Consider the following 20,591-nt stretch of genomic DNA (forward strand, 5'->3'; position numbering starts at 1 on the left):
GGGGTACTTCGCTAACATTTGAAGTATCCTTTTCAGGAGTATATAATCCAGAAGTAGCTCTGACAAAATACAAGGACTAGAAGTTCTTCTAATTAGCATAAGGAATGTTAAAAATCAGATTTTTATTGGTGATTAAAAACATATGGCACCTCCATTTCTGTAAAAATTAGATATAATAACCTGGTAAGCCCAGCAGCCTGATGTCCTTAGGAGTATTGCTCTAGATCAGTGGTCAGCAGCCACATGTGGCTCTTTGGCCCCTTGAGTGTGGCTCTTCCACAAAATACCACGTGCGGGTGCGCACGTACAGTGCGATTGAAACTTCGTGGCCCATGCGCAAAAGTCGGTTTTCGGAAAGGAGATAGACGAAACAAGTATACAAGATGAGTGTGGATGGGAGAGTTGGAAGGGGTCGACCTCAGCGAACGTACCTCAATCAGATTGAGGGCGTTTTTAGCAAAGGCCAGCTTAGGAGTACCCTAATTAATTAATAACAATGTACCTACCTATATAGGTTTAAGTTTCAAAAATTTGGCTCTCCAAAGAAATTTCAATTGTTGTACTGTTGATATTTGGCTCTGTTGACTAATGAGTTTGCCAACCACTGCTCTAGACCCAGGCCTCCATTTGGTTCTTTGTCCCCCGAAGTTAGCAGTGAATTCTATCACCTGATTTAACCAGAAAATCAGCTGATCCTGAAGCTAGAATGTTGCTGCACCTGCCAGATTGAACCTTTCATGCTGGGAGCTTGTCAGCATGTCTAAAGGACAGGCTTCATCAAGTCTACAAGTACTGCTTAACTCATAACTGTATGTGTGGCAAAATTCAGGGAGACTTGTTTTCATCATGACACATCATTTTTCATGAATTATCAATATCTTCCAATAAGAGATGACAATTGGAAAACAGCACGTTGACTTAGCCCAATTTGCCACACCGTGGTAAGGAGTTGGATTTTATTCTGAAGGATCTGATTACATGACTTAAAATGTACAGACTGTACTTGGCGACAGAGAGAACAAGAGTGGAAACAAGATGTCTAAAGAAAGTTATCGTAGTAGCCCAGACAAGCAATGTGATGGTAGCTTGGATAAGATTTTATCTTGGACAAGGGCAGTGGCAATGGTTCTGGAGAAAAATGGACAAATTCCAGATGTAATTTAAAAGCAGAATCAATACAACTTACTGGTGGTTACATTTGGAAAGTTGAGAGAAAGATAAGAATTAAGGGTGATTGATGGTCTTTTGAGTAATTAGATAGAAGTACCATTAATTGAGATAGGCACAACTGAGAGGTATAGATTTACAGGAAGTAACCATGAGTTCTGTTTTGGACACATTAGTTTGAGAAACCCATTAAACATCTCATGAGCTGGTCAAGTATGGACACTCACTCAATTACTATTTACTCAATGAGCTAAATAAATATTTTTAAAGTATACATAATTTTCTTTTCTATGAATGGCATACAACCAAATGGAGGCTCTTCTCTCAAACTTTTTAGCTTTTATTATCTGAAATGTGTACTCCAATGTAATATTATGCACCTGGAAAGTATTATTGTGATAACAGGTCACAAGGCCAAGTCCTAAACCCACTGTTGGTGAGGTTCTTCTAAGACAATCATAGAGTGCTGGATCCAGAGTGTCCAGGCTCCCATCATCCTACGAGCATCTAGGACATCATGATCTGAACAAGTGGCTCTTAAAATCAAGTCTTCTCACAATTTCTCCTTATTCAAATTGATCAGGAAAAGAGGAGATAAAAAGGACATGTTTCCTGAAGACTTCTAAGAAAGATCTTGTTTAGCATATGGTGAGAGGGAAGTTTCTCAATATGTGGGTGATTACTGATGTTGCCAATTCAATGTGCTTTAATCTCAGAAGACATTTTTTTGCAGCAAAAATGGTTATGTTCCATAACTGTGTGAAGTGGATGCATTATGGTGGTCTGGAATAGACAAGCAAGGAGGAGAAAAGCATAGGATATGCTGGAACCACTGTACTTGCATTCCTTACTTGGGGCAGGAGACTGTTCCTCCAGGATTTCCCTGAGGGTTTGGTAATGGTGGAGTAAGTCTGGGCAGTAGTTCTTCACACAATTATGCCTCCTTCCTTGGGAGTAATATAAGCCAGAATTTCTCAACTGTTAAAAATTCCAGAAGTCAGGCAAATCTGTGAGCACTGGAAAGCTGAGAAAATCAGAAAGTACTGGAGGGACAGATAGTGGGTGTAGACAAGTGGGCACAGTAAGACCACTTCGATAGTTAGAATACAAAGATTTGGTGACATTGTAACAAATGACAAAGACTAGGTAGACCAAAGCATTCTAACCATCTTCTAACAGCACAATGGATGTGGAGCAGCCACAGTTCACCAATTTCCTTTATATTTCAGATCAGACTTGTACTTCCTTAAGCATTTAAAAAATAAAATAAATAAAAGTAATTTTCAGTAAACTCATAGGATATTAGGAGCTGTGCAAAAAAAAAAAGAAAGAAAAAAAATCATTAAGGCATAGCATTTCTGAACTTCAGAGGAATAAGTGAAGATTAAGTAAAATTGACCTCTAGTTTGTTTGCAGTTAAAGCTCACATTTCAGCCCCTGAATATTATTTGAATAGTTTCTTGGCTAAGAATTCACATTCAAGAGCTGAATATGTTATGCATTGAGCATGAAAGACCCAAACTTTGATTAATCTTTTCTGTTCAAACTTTTCACCACCACAAGCATGAAGTACTTTCCAAACACAAGCATTCTTGGAAGAGAGTGTTCACTCAGTCAAGGAGCCAGAAAGGAGCAACCTCCAAACACTGAAAACACCACCTCCCCAATTCCAAGTCCTTCCCTGGAGTCCAGGATTTGTAATGCTAATCTGAGTACCTTCTTCCATCCTGGAAATATCAGAGTAATGGAGTTATTCTCTATGGTGGTAAGAGACAACACATTTTTCCAGCAGTTTCCCGTCTTAACTCTTTCTTGGTGTTTGAATTTGTGCAAAAACATTTGCCTGGTATTTATTGTGATAACAAACGGCTGCCAATTTAGGGCAGCATTCCCAAACTTTTTCATTTCAGAAGAATAATCTCACTTATTACTTTTGAATACCTAATTTTGTCCATGATGCTGAAACAACCCATCAGCTCAATTAAAAGCTTGACTCAACTAGTGTGGAATTTGGGAAACAAAAACTCTTAATCAGTTGTTGGAAATTTTCATTCTTAATCCAGTTTTTTTTTGCAAACTGAATTCAGTTGTTTTCTATGGAACTTATACATCTCACTAATGCTTCAATTAATTTTTTTTAAAGATGTAGGATACTTTTGATTTTGTTTTTTCTGGCATACAGAGTGCCGGTCAGCATTGATCAACTGCCTGGCATTACAATTGCCTGGATCATGATTCATAGTATCAGTGTATTGATAAATCAGAAAGAATAAAAAAAAGTAATTTGTCAGTACAAGGCACTAGTTGTTCACTGTATTTCATTGGGTAGACACTGAGGCTGAAATTATTGACTTAAAATTTGCCTGTTGAAGTACCATTATTTCCAGATGATTCCGGCTTGTTATTTCCTAATGATTTTCATTGTTTCCTAAAACTTCCCATCTGCTCAAGTTCCTGAGGGCTCTCTGGTTAACAATAAAAATAAGCATGAACTTTTATTTGCATACATATGCTATATCAATTACAATCAACTTTTTATCTAAGAAATATGAAGTAAATCTGCACTAGACTGTCTAAAGAAGTGAATTTGTATCTGGACTCCACTTAACCCACAATAACTTCTGTGAAAAATACATGCATTAAAATAACCCCTCAATTTGGTACACTATAAGGTACAATACTTTAGCTTTAGTCCAAGTTGGGTTAAACTTATATTCTTTTCAAGATATAAAATGTGTTGTGTCACTTCTTTTTAATTTATAAATTTTTTGAATATGCAAATTATAGAAATACTATATAAAATAGCAGTATTTATGACCTCCGCAAAGTTACCACAGTAGTTTTTCTTCAACAGGATGCTTATAGTTATCATGCAATTTACTTCCCATAAAAATTTATGTGTCTAAAAATCATAATATTGCTTTATAAATAGAAAGTCATCATTTTCCAGCTATATATTTTATAGTTATATTTTATTCTTCAAATATAATTTTTGTTATATCGACCTCTCAGTCCTTTGGAAACTTAAAAAGTCAATGCTAAGTCTTCCCTTAGCATAAACCACAACTACCATATTGATGGTTCACCTGAAATGGTAGAAACCACATAAGACCAGAGGGAAATGATGCTAACTAAAATATGGCCAGTTGTCCCCCATGTTTACAAATAAATTATCTGTACTATACATAAAAATAACTATAATAATAGCCATTACTAAGGGCCTCAACTTTTTAAGCTGAGATGGACCACCATATCTACTTTAAATTTCCATATCTACTATAATCTATTTCCAGAATTTCTATCAACTTTATTGATCTTCTATCCATATACCAACACCACAACATTTTACTTACTGTAACTTTTAAGTAAGTTGTGTTTCTGGTAGAAAACATATCTACTACGTTTTATTTTCAAAATATGACTATTCATACTTTTTCATATTTGACTATGAAAACATATTCATATTTTTACATGAACTTTAGAATCACTTCACTTAGTTCCCATATTTAAAAAATGGTATTCTTATTAGGATCAAACTCATAGATTAATAGAGTGAGAGTTTATATTTAATATAGTTTATATTATTTTTATATTTAAAATATGAAAACTATTAATTTTTTAAATATCGATTCTATATAGTTTTATACCTTGACAACTCACTTTATTGAATTTTCTAATTGTTTGTAGTAGTTTTTTCAGTTTTTCTGAGTCCACCTACAATCTAAATACAATATCAACTATAATAGAATTCACTTTTTCAATACTTTGCATTTTTAAAAATGTCTTAGTCTGATAAAATGTAAATTGTAATTTAGTGAAGCTTGCAGTTTTCTTCTTAGTGTATAATACACAGATTAGCAGAGGAAATGATCAATTTTAGGTATTATATGCCGTGCCTGTGAAAGGGTTTATATTCATTAACTCATGAACATAAACTACTCTACGAGATAGGTACTCAGTTATCCCTCTACTATAGTCAAAGAAACCAGGAACCTGAGGGATTAGATAACCTGTCCAAAGTTCCAGACCAGTGAGTGGCAGAGATAGAATTTGAATTCAGAGCTATCTGGCTTCAAATGAAATGCAGGAGACTGAGAAAACAATAGTCTCAGGTTACAGATTTTGAGGGGGTTCAGCACCAAGCGGCAGAGTAACCTAACGAAGGAGTTAACTGCAGTTGAAGAGGTTAGACTTAGCTCTGAAGATCACAAAACATTGTAAGCACACCACCAGTTCTCTGGGATAAGCCACAAAACCACTTTATTCCTCCTTAGCACATACATATGTGGATTATTTTACCAATATGTGCAGGGATCACAATGATTTTCATTTTTCTGTATCTCTTATAATTTCTCTTATAGACTCCCATTCCACTTTATCTTAGCTAAATCTGAGTAAGCTCAATCAAGTCCGGTTCCACTTGTAAACTTAAAGAATCTTGAGTTAAGACAAAATCCTTGAGTTAATTTTAGGGCTTCAGAACCCCAGTCCTGGAGTTGGAACTAAGTTCTCGGACCACCAGGAAGGTGGGTGGAAGGTCATCTAGTCATCATCCTTCCACACTGGCATCCTCTGAGAGGCACATGGTGATTTCTGGTCTCAGCTATCAATTTGCTCAGGTTGCTGATCCAAGTGGGTCACAGTTCTGTCCTCTTGTCCAGTCCTGTCCCATCTATTCCCATGGCCTTTTAGGGATATGGGGAAAGTCTAAATACACTTTTAGTGTTACAAGATACTAAAGCTATGTCAAAACATATCCGATACTAATTTTTACTCTATTTCTCCTGAATTATCAGAGGGAGAACCCTTATAACAAGTTTTGCCATGCCCTTGGCTATGGATTGAATTGTGTCCTCCCAAATTCATATGTCAAAGACCTAATCCTCCAATGTGACTGTATTTGGTGGTACAGCTTTTTGAAGGTAGTAATGGTTAAATGAAGTCATAAAGGGTGAGTTCTAATCCAATAGGATTTGAGGCTTTATAAGAAGAGGCCTTGTAAAATAGCTCTCCATGTACATGTGTAGAGGAAAAGCTATATGAGACACAGCAAGAAGGTGGCTATCTGGAAGCCAGGAGGAGAGACCATTCCACTTTTGGGTTTATATCTGAAGAAACCCAAAACACTAATTTGAAAGGATATATGCACCCCTATGTTCATGGCAGCATTATTTACAGTAGCCAAGATATGGGAGCAACTCAAGTGCCATCAATAGATGAGTGGATAAAAAAGTTGTGGTACATACATAGAATGGAATATTACTCGGCTGTAAAAAAGAATAAAACCTTACCACTTGTGACAGTATGGATGAACCTAAAGGGGATTATGCTAAATGAAATAAGTCAGAGAGAGAAAAACAAATACCATGTGATTTCACTTATATGTGGAATCTAAAGAACAAAGTAAACCAACAAACAAAATAGAAATAGACTCATAGATACAGAGAACAGACTGATAGTTGTCAGAGGTGAGAGGTGTGTGTGTGTGTGGGGGGGAGGGGTGGGGCTGGGTGAAAAAAAAGTGAAGGAATTAAGAAGTATGAATTGGTAGTTACAAAACAATGATAGGGATGTAAAGTACAGCTTGGGGAATACCGTCAATAATATTTTGACAAGTATGCACGGTGCTAATTGGGTACTTGAACTATTGGGGGATCATTTTGTATGTGATTGTCTAACCACTTTGCTGTAGACATGAGACTAACATAAAATAATATTGAATATAAACTGTAACTGAAATATCAGAAAAAAATAGAATAAAATGGGTTCAATCAGCCTGGGCTGAATTGTGAGTTTTCTTGGTAGTCAGAGCTTGCTCTCTCCAGCCAAGCAGTCCCTACCACGCATGCAATGTGTGTTGAAAGGTTGGATCTGCTTCACTCGGTTAGGGCCTTGGCCCTGGAAGCATTAGAATTGAGACCTTTGTGAACTTTGTCTATGACAGGTGTCAACATCTGCTCTAACTGGTTGTGACCAGTATTTTCAGAGTCATATGACAAAAAGAATGACAGTTATATGATTGAAGCTTCCTCTGTTTCTTTCCAAAGATTACTCTTTAGTGAATCAGGTGCTTAGAGTTTCAGGAACTGTCTGAAATTTCCTGAAATCTTCCTGAAAGAGAACAACTCAATGATTGGTTCTCTATCAGATAGAGAGACTAATAACCTGACCATCTCCCACTACTGGGTTCTCACTTAAATTCCAAATACCATCTTCCATTCTCACTTCCCCTAGACTTTTCCAGAATAGGGGATATCAAATAACAGGACCGAGGCTTTCTTATATATTAAAATCTTTAACAGTAAAGTGTGTTTCTTGCCCATTGTCTCTCAAGCCCTCTTTTTCAATGTTTTTCTTGTGGCCAGTTTTCTTTGATTATTATTCCACCTCTCTGTATAATATTAAAGTCCTTCCTGGTTCAGGTTCTGTTGTTGTTCTTAAAGTCCAAATACATTGAATCTAATTAACTAAGACTCTCAACTAGGTTAAGCCTAAGATCTAGAAAACATCTTCACCATCCTTATGTATAATAAAAATGCAACCATAACTGACATTTAGATTTAAATATAATCTAATAGCTTCTGAAGTTGTACAGGCGGCAGATAGCATCACTACATGATGCTGAATCATCAAATATGACTTAACTGAATATTGTGGTATATTTTTAACAGTTTAAGGAAAGTAAAATGCATCTGAGGAATATTTTCCATAACAGTAAAAGTAAATTCATTCATATCATAACCTTTGATTAATCAACACATTTTGTTGATCAGATAACCTGTTTTCCTAGGCATAGCTTTTAAAGTTCTATTACTAAGACACTGCAGAGCCTTAGATGAAAGGCTGCTAACTTAATGACCTTGAGAATGAGGTTACTATGAAGCTTGGGGAAAAGATCACATCTCCCTCAGACCCAGCATTTTTGTACAGGTGGGAATCTAGTGAAATGAACCTCAAGCCATTTTTTTCATGGGCTTATTCATATTTAATCCATAGAGTGCCTAGTTAAGGATGAGTGACATGCTCCTAGTACTACAGTACTGATAGTAGATATATTCATATCCTGGGTCTTTTAGGAGGATCAACTCTCCTTTAACTCCAAACATCCAACCCTAGGAATCTGTGCTTGAGTCAGTCATTGCCTGGTCCCTTTAAGTAAGATGTAACATCACCTTTTTTACATTACTCCCACCTACCCCATCCCCCAACACAAACACCCAAGCTGTGTGATAGGGGTAATGCCACCAACTCAGCCTCCTTCATTTCAATTACATTTTCCAGTAGGAAGTGTACATTGCAAGGGTAAGAGCAATTGAAAGGTGTAGTTTGATCAACTGTAAAACATATTCTTTCTTTGATCGAGTCCTTGATTCTAACCCCTCTCCTTTCTTAAAAAACTTTATTCCCAGCAATTTTTTTTATCAGTAGGATACTGATAGTGAAAGGAATTTTAGAGACAGGACAGGCAGTTTTAGGGAAAAGGGGGGTCCATGGGAGGCAAATGCATATGTGAAGGGCAGAGATAGCTCCAAGATGCCAGAATGCTTATCTTACTTTCACGGAGGATAGAGGAATGTTACAAGGTGAGGGGAAGAGAAAGAGGGGGGCACCGTGTGGGCTTTGGACGTTGAAACTGATTCTCTGCAGAAAAATGGCCAATTAGGTAAACACGGGGGACATAAATTAAGGAAAGGTCCAATTAGAAAGGGTCATGTTCAGACAAAGAAGCTACCAGCATATATAAACCGGAGACAAAGCGACTCAGAAAAGATTTAGATTTAGATTTTTATTTTAGAGAGAGAGAGAGAGCAGGCTTTCCCCTTTGGGAACCCCTCCCCAAGCAGAGTTTGTATATGCTTCCAATAAACTTCCACATTTTCACTAAAGAAGCCTTTTAGTCCATGAATTTATTCTTCAAACTCTGTAGGACAAGAACCCACAAGGAAAGCCGGCTTGCTGAACTCCACGAACAATAGTAGGTGGCATATCTCATGACCATGTCTGTGATTTTGAATCCTGAACAGAATGGTTGTGCAGTCCAAGAAGTCACTAACTTTCCAAGATATCTTTTCTTCTGACATGCATTAAGGAAATGAGGTGTTCGTTTTAATCAGAACATAAGAATTTAGAAGCAGAAATGTATTATCATTATTATTTTTTACTGTGAGAAGCTCAGTTCAAACATTGATTCTTTCAACTAACTGTTGGCAGTGACCTTGGTGGAAGGAATGTAACCTGTCTGCTTTCCTCTCTACTGTACAATGATTAAGCAAGATGTGTATGTGTCTAGCATATTGGGGAGGTCAACAAAAGAGCTAACTCTGCTACTAAACACCATCTAGCCGAGCTCTAACACAGAGAGAGAGGGCTCAGTGTTTTCTGCTGATATGCTCTGCCTATTGATTACTTTCTGCTTGATAAGACTTGATCATTTACACATCAGCAACAATCTTTTTCTACAGAGTGATTTATTGTGATCTTTCAAGCTACCAGTAAGAAAAAATCAATTTCATTGTCATATTTTAGAGATAAGTCATCTAAATCCAAGAAACTTCAGGAAATTATGCCCAGGAAACAGATGTGAATCTTTTTCTATAAAGTGAGCCAAGGATATTTCCCAAGATCCCAGGCAACTAGAGCCAGTTTTCAAACACATGGTCTGTCTGACTGGTCATTCCCCTACACAGGAAAATAATAGTTCAGCCTGTCCCATAGGACACCAGGAAAACACCCAATCCCCTGCCCACTGACCTAAACAATACCAAATGGGGCTCGAAAGCTTCCCCTCCATTCAAGCTCCTGCTCCTGTATTCTCTGCTTCCCAAGTTCAGAAATTTCTCTTGAGATGCTGATTTGTACTTAAAATACACACACACACACACACACACACACACACATTATACTTGGAAGGCTTGCTGCAATATTATATGATGATGTAATTATTTATGCAGTTTCAGCTGAGTCTATAGAATCCAAAAGCTTTAAAATCTATATCTACAGTTATAGATTTAGACAGCACTCTCTAATAGCATTTACACACATAAACACACATACATTTCTCTCAAATATTTAAGTTAAAGACCATTTTTTGATGTAACTGTGCTTGCTCTATTCTGACATTCTTGAAGTAGTGCTAGTGAAGTTTAAGATTGAAATCACAAGTCTTGCAGTTCAGACAAGGAATAAAGTATAAGCTCTAAAGGTAATCTCATGCGTCCAGGATTATGCCTTTAAAGATCAAGTTGGCTTAAAATATGGACCAAACAGAATATAACATTTAGAGAGAGCTTTTCTTTACCCAATCTTAATTAATGCAATAAAGGATATTTTCATCTTTATTATTAACAACTAGAGGCCCAGTGCATGAGATTTGTGCACTTGGGGGGGGGGGGCGGTCCTCAGCCTGGCCTGTGCCCTCTTGCAGTCCAGGAGCCCTCAGGGGATGTCCGACTGATGGCTTAGGCCTGCTCCACTCCTCGCAGGGAGCGGGCCTAAGTTCTCAGTCAGACATCCTTAGTGCTGTCGTGGAGGCAGGAGAGGCTCCTGCCACTGCTACTGCGCTCGCTAGCCTTATGGGAGCGCACTGACCACCAGGGGGCAGGTCCTGCGTTGAGTGTCTGCCTCCTGGTGGTCAGTGCACGTCATAGCAACCAGTTGTTCGGCCATTCAGTCGATTTGCATATTAGCCTTTTATTATATAGGATGCCAGTTAAGCCATCGCAGTTTTTCATGCTATTTTCTCCTTTTAATTTGGGAATATGACTATTGATAAACATAAATATGGAGCAAATGATGGTAATAAATTATGATTACAGTCTGTTGACTTAGAACAAAGGAAGCCCAGAAAAATACGTTGCCCATTTTAGGCACTTAATTTGTGGAATTTTTATTCAAGATGAATTAAACAACTCCTGGAAAGTAACAAATAATTTCTGCTTCTATAGTTTTTACCCTTGCATAGTCCAGCTCAGTGGCCATAACAAGGAGGTACTTGGAGGAGGGCTTTATGTAGCCTTCCCATAACCATCACCAGCCTTGCATCAAAACTACCCCAAGCAGAATGCAACAGAAGTAGAACACTGTGCGTCCTAGTCATAATTGGCTTCAAAACAAGTCCCCAGGCTGCTTCTCCAACAGATGCTATCTCAAAGCTTCTCCTATCTCGACTGTCTAGAGCAGCGGTTCTCAACCTGTGGGTCTCAACCCCTTTGGGGGTCGAACGACCCTTTCACAGGGGTCGCCTAGGACCATCCTGCATATCAGATATTTACATTACAATTCATAACAGTAGCAACATTACAGTTATGAAGTAGCAACGAAAATAATTTTAAGTTGGGGTTCACCACAACATGAGGAACTGTATTAAAGGGTCGCGGCATTAGGAAGGTTGAGAACCACTGGTCTAGAGACACCACTGGTCCTAATATCGCTGTTAGGACAATATCCATCATTCTGCCTTTTAAAGATGTTGTGTTGCCGAAACCGGTTTGGCTCAGTGGATAGAGCGTCGGCCTGCGGACTGAAAGGTCCCGGGTTCGATTCCGGGCAAGGGCATGTACCTGGGTTGTGGGCACATCTCCAGTGGGAGATGTGCAGGAGGCAGCTGATTGATGTTTCTCTCTCATCGATGTTTCTGACTCTCTATCTCCCTTCCTCTCTGTAAAAAATCAATAAAATATATTTTTAAAAAAAGATGTTGTGTCATAGTTTGGACATAAGAGCATGGAGGTGGGGAGCCACACACACACACACACACACACACACACACACACACAAAGAAAACATAAAACAAGCCATTTTGCACAAAAAGACTCATTTGCATAAAAGTGCTAGACCAGTGACCTGCTTTTATGGGCCTCAATTTCTCCACCTGCAGAATGAGGGACCTGAAATGGCTGATCTCAGAATTCCTTTGCAATGCTCAGAGCCTTGGATTCCTGGTTTCGTCAACTATCTGAATCTGGATTGCTTATCAACACCGGCTACTGATCTTGTATGCCTGGGTTCTTTTTTGTTACCTTTAACCATTTCTCTGGATGTGAGAACCCCTTACAGAGCAATATAATTATAGAGAATGGAGCCTAGATACTACCTTCGGTAGAGTCCCCTGGCTCTGACCCCTCCCCCATCATCCCACCACCACCAAATGCCAAGCTGACTGGGGTGGAGAAAGACTGCGGAGTCACAGCCCAGTGTGAGAAGGGGAGGAGAGGGGTGCTTATAAGAAGCAAACCACTTCGGCTTATCTCAAGTCACTTCCTTCCTTTACTCATGGTCACAGAAGAAACAAAGTTAAATGTTTTGAAGGGAAATTCTTGGCTCTGGCTGGCTCTCTCTCTCTCTCTCTCTCTCTCTCTCTCTCACACACACACACACACACACACACACACACACACACACACACACACAGGACTTTTGCAGAGAAGGGAAAGGGAGTGCAAAACAAAGAAGCAAACAAAGGACTTGGAACAGTCTAGGCAGGGACTCCAGCTAGTGCCGAGAAACGCTGTTTCTTTATTAGCTGCAGCTCGCTTCCCCTGCAGGTGTCACCGCGAAGGCCGAGAGGCTCCCCGGCAGAGGCTGCCAGAGCACCTGGGCCCCCGGGAACTAGGCGCCAGGCCCGGTCTGAGGTCTTTGTAGGGAGGACCTTCCTTGCCATGTGGCCCATGGGAAAGCCAGCCTGGGGGTCAGGAAACTGCCAGCCCCCTTAAGTAGAACTAATTATGACCGCTTACTTCAAAAAGAGGATTTAACTCAAAGCAGATTTAGCAGGGCAGTTTCCAAAGGGCAGTAAGAATCCCAAGCCTGACCTCTGAGAAAATCCTACAGGCTTCATTGCCCCCGAACGCCACAGACCAGTCACGGTGGACGCCTCAGACCGCAGAGAAATTCAGAGATGCCAACTTAATTTACCAGCATCCTAGTGGGTGTTTAACTTAACAAAACGAGTGTGTTAGGGTGCGCCCACAGTGACATACACACTGGTGGGCAGTCAGGGGACTGACCTGGGGGAAAAACGTTGACAGTAAAAAATATACAACACTAAAGTATAACCTGTTGAGTAAAAAAATACTATTTCAAAACCTTAAAGTGGTTTGATATTTAAGTGAAAGTCAAAGCTGTTTAGTGAATTCTTATCTAAAACATGAAAATTTGGTGACATATCCCAGTTGTGCTGGTCAAAGTATAAAAAGCATCTTAAGATAATTTTTTAAAATTTTACTTTGATTTTAAAAACCTTCTACATAGCATTTTGCTCAAAAGATTAGTTTGTTGGAGTTGTCTTAGTAAAATTATCTCCCAAAAAAGGGATTGTAATTGTTTATCTAGAGTTAGTTGAGCAACATGAAATTCGTAGATAAACACATCTGGGATAGGCTCGTTGTATAACTGATATAAGAGTACTGTTTGAACTATAAAGCTCTCCATCCCCTGTTATCATTTCAGTGACTCTCACAGAACACAGGAATTAGGAGAACAAAAAGGAAAGCAAAAGAAACCCCCTGGGTAAATACAGTCTCTCCATCCACACACTGCATTTAAACCAACAAGTCTAAGTGAACTGGTGCCACTTCAGGCACTGGCCTGGGGTGTGACATTTTAGAAAAGACATATCTGGTTCTGAATGAAACAGTTTACAAAGTGATCAGAAGATATTTAATCCACACAGGTGTTCTTTAAAATTATTAGATTTCAGAACTTTAAAAAAAATCAATATCAAACAGGTTGGTACTCTTTTACTTGACCACATTCTGCCACCGGATATGTAACCAGGATCTGTTACAGAGATATGTAATGTATACTCTCATTAGGACCTTGTTTGCAATACCTATGCTTCAGGTTGGAAAGTTCACAGAGATTGAGGAGGTGGAGTTTATTCTCACTGCTTGGTTACCAAAATGTCAAATCAAATAATCTATTCAAACATGAAGCTGATACACCTGAGTGTACAGAAGCAGAAAACAGGCTTAAAGAAACCATCAAGTGAGGATATTGTACGGCCATTGTTCTCTTTTCCATTTTTGCTTCCCCAAGAAACAGGCCAAGTCTAATAATAAGTAACCATTACCAATACTTTTTTTAAAAAGCTAACACAAACCTGTTCTGTTTCATGTTTTATTTCCTCTCTTATTGTGACAGTTTTTTTTCTGGTAAGTAAACTAATCTGTGGAGCCCAGATCTCTTTTTAGTAACTAAGTAGATAATAAAGCTGGGATTGATAAAGCTGTTCCATCCCCTGTTATCATTTCAATCCTGGTGGCTCTCAATTTGCAAGACCCATACACAGAAGCAGACACCCTCAGTAACTCAAAGCATCAGGATTCAAGTCATTGATTTCCAAGCTTGTGAAATTCACAGACTTAACTACTCAGCTATGGGAAGGAAAAGGAGAAAATAAGTTAAAAAGAAGATGCCAAAATAAAAAGGGGTAACATAGAGTTTGTCAATCTGCAGTTGGCTTCAAAGGTGGCAATCCCTAAAAAAAAAACTACCTACAAGGGTAGATAAGGAAGGCTTGCCCTAGACAGTTTGGCTCAGTGGATAGAGCGTCGGCCTGCAGACTGAAAGGTCCTAGGTTCAATTGCAGTCAAGGGCACATGCCTGGGTTTCGGGCTTGATCCCTGGTAGAGGGTGTGCAGGAGGCAGCCGATCAATGGTTCTCTCTCATCATTAATGTTTCTATCTCTCATTCCTTCACCCCTCCTCTCTGAAATCAATAAAAATATATTTAAAACAAATACATTTAGATAAGCAAGGCTCAACACACTAAGTTTTTGTTTTGTTTTGATTTTTTACATTGTCTTAAGAGTTTTCAACCCTTGGAAAGAAAAGCAGGTAGTTCTAGTCATTAAGTAATTTTTATATAACCATATATTAAGATTTTCTATACTGGTATTAAGAATAAATAGGGACCTAGCTGGTTTTGCTCAGTGGATAGAGCGTCAGCCTGTGGACTGAAGGGTCCCTGGTTCGATTCCCAGTCAAGGGCACATGCCTGGGTTGCAGGCTCGATTCCCTGGTAGGGGGCATACTGGAGGCAGCCAATGGATGATTCTCTCTCATCATTGATATTTCTATCTCTCTCTCCCTCTCCCTTCCTCTCTGAAATCAATAAAAAAATACATATTTTTTAAAAAGAATGAATAGGTTTCATTTTAAATTAAATTTTAAAAGCTGCCTTCCTGAATAAATGGATTTCAGTCCCAAAGAGAGCAAGTAGATTATTTCAAATAGAAGGCAATTAGTAGAGAGGCTTTTCAAATGTAGGTGCTTCATTGATCAAGTTCAAATATAAACTTCCCGAGTTGGTTTCCAGCTTTATCGTATTTGGCTTTCAGCATCCTAGTGGGGATGTGGAGTCCTACTTAAAGGCACCCTCAAACATATTCAGATGAATAGTTCCAGGTAAAAGTCTGTCTCACTCTCTAGGGTCAGAAACCATTCAGAAATCGGAAGGAGACTGGGCACCGGTCTGTGGTGTCACTGGAGCACAGTCTGGGCCCTGCCAGGAGTGACAGAGATGAGGCTGCAGGCACCCTGCGGTGACCGGTGACACGTGTGCTCTTACCTCTCCCGCTCCTGCTCCAGCAGGTTGGTGAAGTCGTCGCTCTTGTTCATGTAGTCAGTGTGTTTGTGCTTCTCGTTCTCTAACTCGTACACCGTGCGCCTGTGGCACTTCTCCGCCAGCAGCAGTTGCTCTAACATGCGCCGGTAGGTTTCTTTCTGTTTTTCCTCCAGTCTGTCCAGCTGAGTAAGCAAACATGGGAAAGAGTTTAATATTTTACTTTATTTGTATATGACGCTAAATAATTTGTTTACATTGGCCTAGTAATTTATTACCTGAAGGGGAGAACATTTCCCCCGTGCCTTTATTTTCCCTGGGCCCCTTGGCTTTACAAACTAGTCAATAGTAAGACTGCAGTAACTTCCGGCCTTCTGGCCCTTCTACTGTGAACACATGTATGGCTCCTAAACTTTCAGAACAAACTCTTTCCCTGTTTTCATGAGATGGTACAAAACCCTCTGGCCAGAAAGAAAGAGGATAATATCCCTCCTGACCTCAGAAAAAATAAGAGCTCAGCATGTACATGTACCAAACTTCTCCCCTGAAAGGTGATTATCAGCATCACCATCTCTTTTTAAGGTTTGCAATTAAATGCATTTCTAGGAAAAATATGAAAAGACCTACAACATAAAAAGTCCTTTTCCAAGAGATGATAAATACAGGGAGGCTTCCAGAACCTGTAGGGCGCACGTATCTCAAACTAAAAGAGGTCTTATCAAATATTATTACAGGGCTTTGTGCCTATTTCTCTGGCCAGGCTATATGATCTTAAGGGATCACCCCTTAACCATCTTTTTAATTCCTAGCTCCCAGCACAGTGACTAGAACAAAGTAAGGGTTCGGTAAATGTTTGCTAAATTGGATCGAATCTTATAATATTGATAGTTCCCAATCCTGCTCTCCTCTTCAAATTCTTGTCCAGGGTTTCCCAACCTCAGGACTACTGACATTTTAGGCCACATATTTATTTATTTTGGGGGTTGTGCTGTGCACTGGAGGATGATTAGCAGCATGCCTGGCCTCTGCCCTCAACATGTCAGTAGTATCACCACTAGTTGTGACATAACTATTCCCCGACATTGCCAAATAGACCCCAGTGGGGAAAATTGCTAAGCCTCCTCCAGTGGAGAGCCACAGCTCTAGATATGTTGAAGCTGACATATTGAAAATGCATTCTCAATCTCACAACCAACTCCCTAAATCCCAAGAGGGTAGCTCCACAGGGCAACGGCATCAGAGCTGCTCCTGCTGGGCTTTCCATGTTTGCCTTTCATCATAAGAAGGATCCAAGGCTCCCTCTACAGTTGCATATTTTTACAGTGAATGGATCATTTCTGGGGCCCAAAATAAAGGAGATACTGCCCCATAATACTCAGTGCCTGCCTAGATCTCCTAAAAGCAAGTGGCCAGACAGACTGGTGAAGAAGCCCAGGTTAACTGGAGGCTGCTAATATCTGAGATCATCAGAGATTGGCAAATTGTACCTTTATGGGTTCCGGTAAATTTCTGCCATCTTAACAGGACAGTCTATAGAAGAGATTTTCTCATAGCTTCATATTACAACACATTCTCCCCAAGGACTCTCCCATTCTTTTACAAATGTGATTTTCGCCATATTTTCTAGAATTTGTCAAGCATTGCTGAAACCTCCTCCTCATCATCAGAAATGTAGAAGGAGCGACTCCTTCCCCTTTTTCCTTTATGATAGAGTAGGACTCTCCATGCTTTTGAAAGTATTGGAAAGAGCAGCCTCTGTCCACTTCTTCATACCCTCCCCGACTCCTCACTAAGGAAGGAGGGGTGACTTATTTGAAGGTTGTATTTGGGATAAGGAACTGGAAACAAGCAGCTCAACCTTCTCTTTTCTTATTCTTTACTCTGCCTGCCACAAGATGACATACGTGTTCTGTAGGCTCAACTCTCTCTCAAGTGGTTTCTCCAAAGTCTAGGAGGGAAAGCATAGAAAGCCTGCTGAGGTCATTTATTTATTTATGTCAATAATAAAGCTAAATATTTGAAGTCATCTATCAGACTTTTGTAGTTATTCCTCAATCCATTCAAGGAACTTGGGAGGGGCAGATGGGAGCTTTATTAATTTGATAGTTGAACGAGATACCCAGATAGACATTTTAAGGTCATCTAGAGAAAAAACAGCACATATTGATATTTAGTGTTCTGGGGCAGCCTGGACAGGAGGTGGGCCTTAGCCTTAACGTGTTCTATCCATGTGGGTTTTTGGAGCAGCTACAGTCCTGGGGTGAGGCCACTGGAGTTGCTCAGCTTGTCCCCCAGCACTGATTACATAATCAGTGAGTGCTATTGAGTAACCCAGCTGTGCCTAATTTGGTATGGATATTTGAGTGAGCAGCAATTTTTTGGCTTGAGGTGTAGCATGGCTTCTAGGAACTCTTAAGAACTCATGGTCCCAGGAGGTTAATGGAACAGTGATGTATTGGGATTTTTGCCTCATGAAGTTGGAAGCAGGACTCCTGCCCCTGCATAATATGAACTTGATTGTTAAGCCTGAAGTCTTCAGAGACCAAATATCTGTAGATAGTGGAAGATAAATCTTTGCCCCTTTTAGCATTCTATTTCCCTCACAAAGCAGGACCTCACCATTTTGGCAGTATTGGGAAAAGTAGCTTCTGTCCTTTTCTCTACCTCCTCACTCACTCCTCCCCAAGGAAGAATAACTCTTTAGTGTGTTGAGTTGAGGAGAGAAAGGAACCAAGATTCATGCCCAGCTTAGCCAATTCCAAAAGGACAACCCACAGGGTGGGTGGTTTTCTATTCTGCTCTTCTGTCCATGAGGTAGGAGCATTTGGGTTAGGTCTACTTTCTGAAGGTGGGTCAGAAACTCCTTGCTCTGCATACTGTCCATAAAACTCGGTGCACTGGAGGCAGTGGTTCTGGGTAAGTGCGTGTGCTCTACAGACCTACCTCTCCTTTGAGGGGTCATTCCAAGCTGTAACTTGGGAGAAAAGAATTAGGAAGCTCAAATGATACCATTTATCCAAGCTGAGTTCTCCAATCCAGGTGATTACAATAACATAAAATTGGTATTTTGACCTCTATATGTCATTTACTCCTCAAATCCCTCCAAGTTTGGAACTAATTAAGTGTGTGAGCAATTATCACGCTCAGATCCAAGCAAATACCAACGGTTATATCTGTTGAGTACCTAGCATGTACCAGACATGCTGTTAAGAGCTTTTCAGGCATTGCTTCATTTAATCCTCACAATTGTATTATATGTGCACTGTTGTTTCTCCCACCCGACAGAGCAGGAAATTGAGGCTTAAAGAACTGAAGTGACATGACCAAGGCCACAGGCAGCTAGTAACCATGGATCTCAAACAGTAAAGTGGAGCCAGCCTGTTGACTGCATCCTATCATCTTTTAGCATGTTAGGAAAAGATGAGAACAGAGCTTCAGTTTATCCTTGTTGCAGAAAATAGAAAATTATAAGACCATCAATCTGTTGTGAATACTGTCTAAAGCAGCTCTTGTCTGAGAACTGTCAAACTGAGCTGTGCAAAGACTAGACTAAGTTAAAAGCTAAATTATAATAAATTGCTTCATACTAAATTTCTGTGTTCTTTTTCATTTATGATACTTATTTCACATATATGAATTTTTTTACATGAATTCTGAAGAGTTAATATGGCTAGATCCATCAACTGATTCCCTAATTCAGCATCAAACTTCTACTACAATGTGACAGTATTTTTAACACGTAGCATCATGGGTAATTAATAACAATGGCAATAGTTCCCAATAAAATCTCATATATAATTATTAACTACAGCCCTAATAGATTTCATTTCATCTTAAAGAATTGCCTTAAGCATTTCATTGGGATTTTGCCTTCACCGTTGTATTTAAGTTACTCATATAAGATCATTTTAATTATCACAGAGTTGAATAGATATAAGATACCAAAGCACAGTGGCTTTAAAACCATAAATATCAATAATAAAATCAATTTAATTTTACATTATCAATTTGATAATAACCTTGACAACCCAATGCTAAAACCAATAGGCACTTCACATTTTGCACACACAATCTCTTAGAGAAATGAAAGAATAACAGACTGTAAGAGCATGTAACTATCATAATCACATGAAAAATACATTTCAGGCTTTAAGTATATTCCAGGAAATGCTTCTAAAATTCTTATTATTGAAATGTATCTACAATCATTCATGAGCTATTTAATTCAGCTTAATTCTACATTATTGTATCATAAAAGCGTTGCCTTCGAAAGAAAATTGTGACAGCATGTAAAATGCAAAGATGTTAAGCTATCACTCCGAGGCTCCCTTCGGAGGGGATTGCTGGTGTCATGTTTTTACCTCTGAAATTGGTTTCTCATAGACATCTTCTCCTATGGATTTCTCCTGGGCGAGGATGGCGTCTCGGTGCAGGACCCGCAGCACTTTCTCTGGCTCCGCAGACCCGTAATGAGCCTCCAGAACCTCAGGCTTGGTTTTCTCCGTCTTCAGCATGTGGATCACATCTTCCCTGGCCTGTGGTAGAAAGTGCAGCAGGGTCAGACGGTTGGCAACATAAATCACATGCCGGGCTCACAAAATCAGCACGGAGCTTACTGAATACGTCCCCCACCTCTCCAGGGCGATTGGCAAAATCACTGGGTCTTCTGTTCTTAATTTCTACCGAAAGCAGATTGGCAAGCATATACTCTGCTTCAGGTTGCTAGGAAGCAGGAAGGCAGCAAAGGATTTGTGCTAATATTAACTACATAAAAATTGCTTTTTCTAAATAGCAGTGATTCTAAGAGGGCGTAGGACTGATCCTGGGATACTTACCCCCTTTCAGTGCAGAGAAGATCAAT

General features: G+C 39.5%; 1 protein-coding gene across 3 annotated transcripts in view; it reads right to left on the bottom strand.

Moving 5' to 3' along the window:
* FILIP1 (filamin A interacting protein 1) overlaps positions 1–20,591 on the bottom strand; it is a 172,290-nt gene that overhangs the window by 39,400 nt on the left and 112,299 nt on the right. For all 3 annotated transcript variants that reach the window (XM_006089339.3, XM_023754287.1, XM_006089338.3), the window contains exons 3-4: positions 20,092–20,265; positions 15,737–15,915 (exon numbers count right to left, since the gene is read on the bottom strand). In XM_006089339.3, coding sequence (XP_006089401.1) covers positions 15,737–15,915; positions 20,092–20,265 — 353 coding nt within the window. The remainder of the gene's footprint in view (positions 1–15,736; positions 15,916–20,091; positions 20,266–20,591) is intronic.

This window comes from Myotis lucifugus, unplaced genomic scaffold, assembly GCF_000147115.1.
Source record: "Myotis lucifugus unplaced genomic scaffold, Myoluc2.0 scaffold_59, whole genome shotgun sequence".
Lineage (NCBI taxonomy): Eukaryota > Metazoa > Chordata > Mammalia > Chiroptera > Vespertilionidae > Myotis > Myotis lucifugus.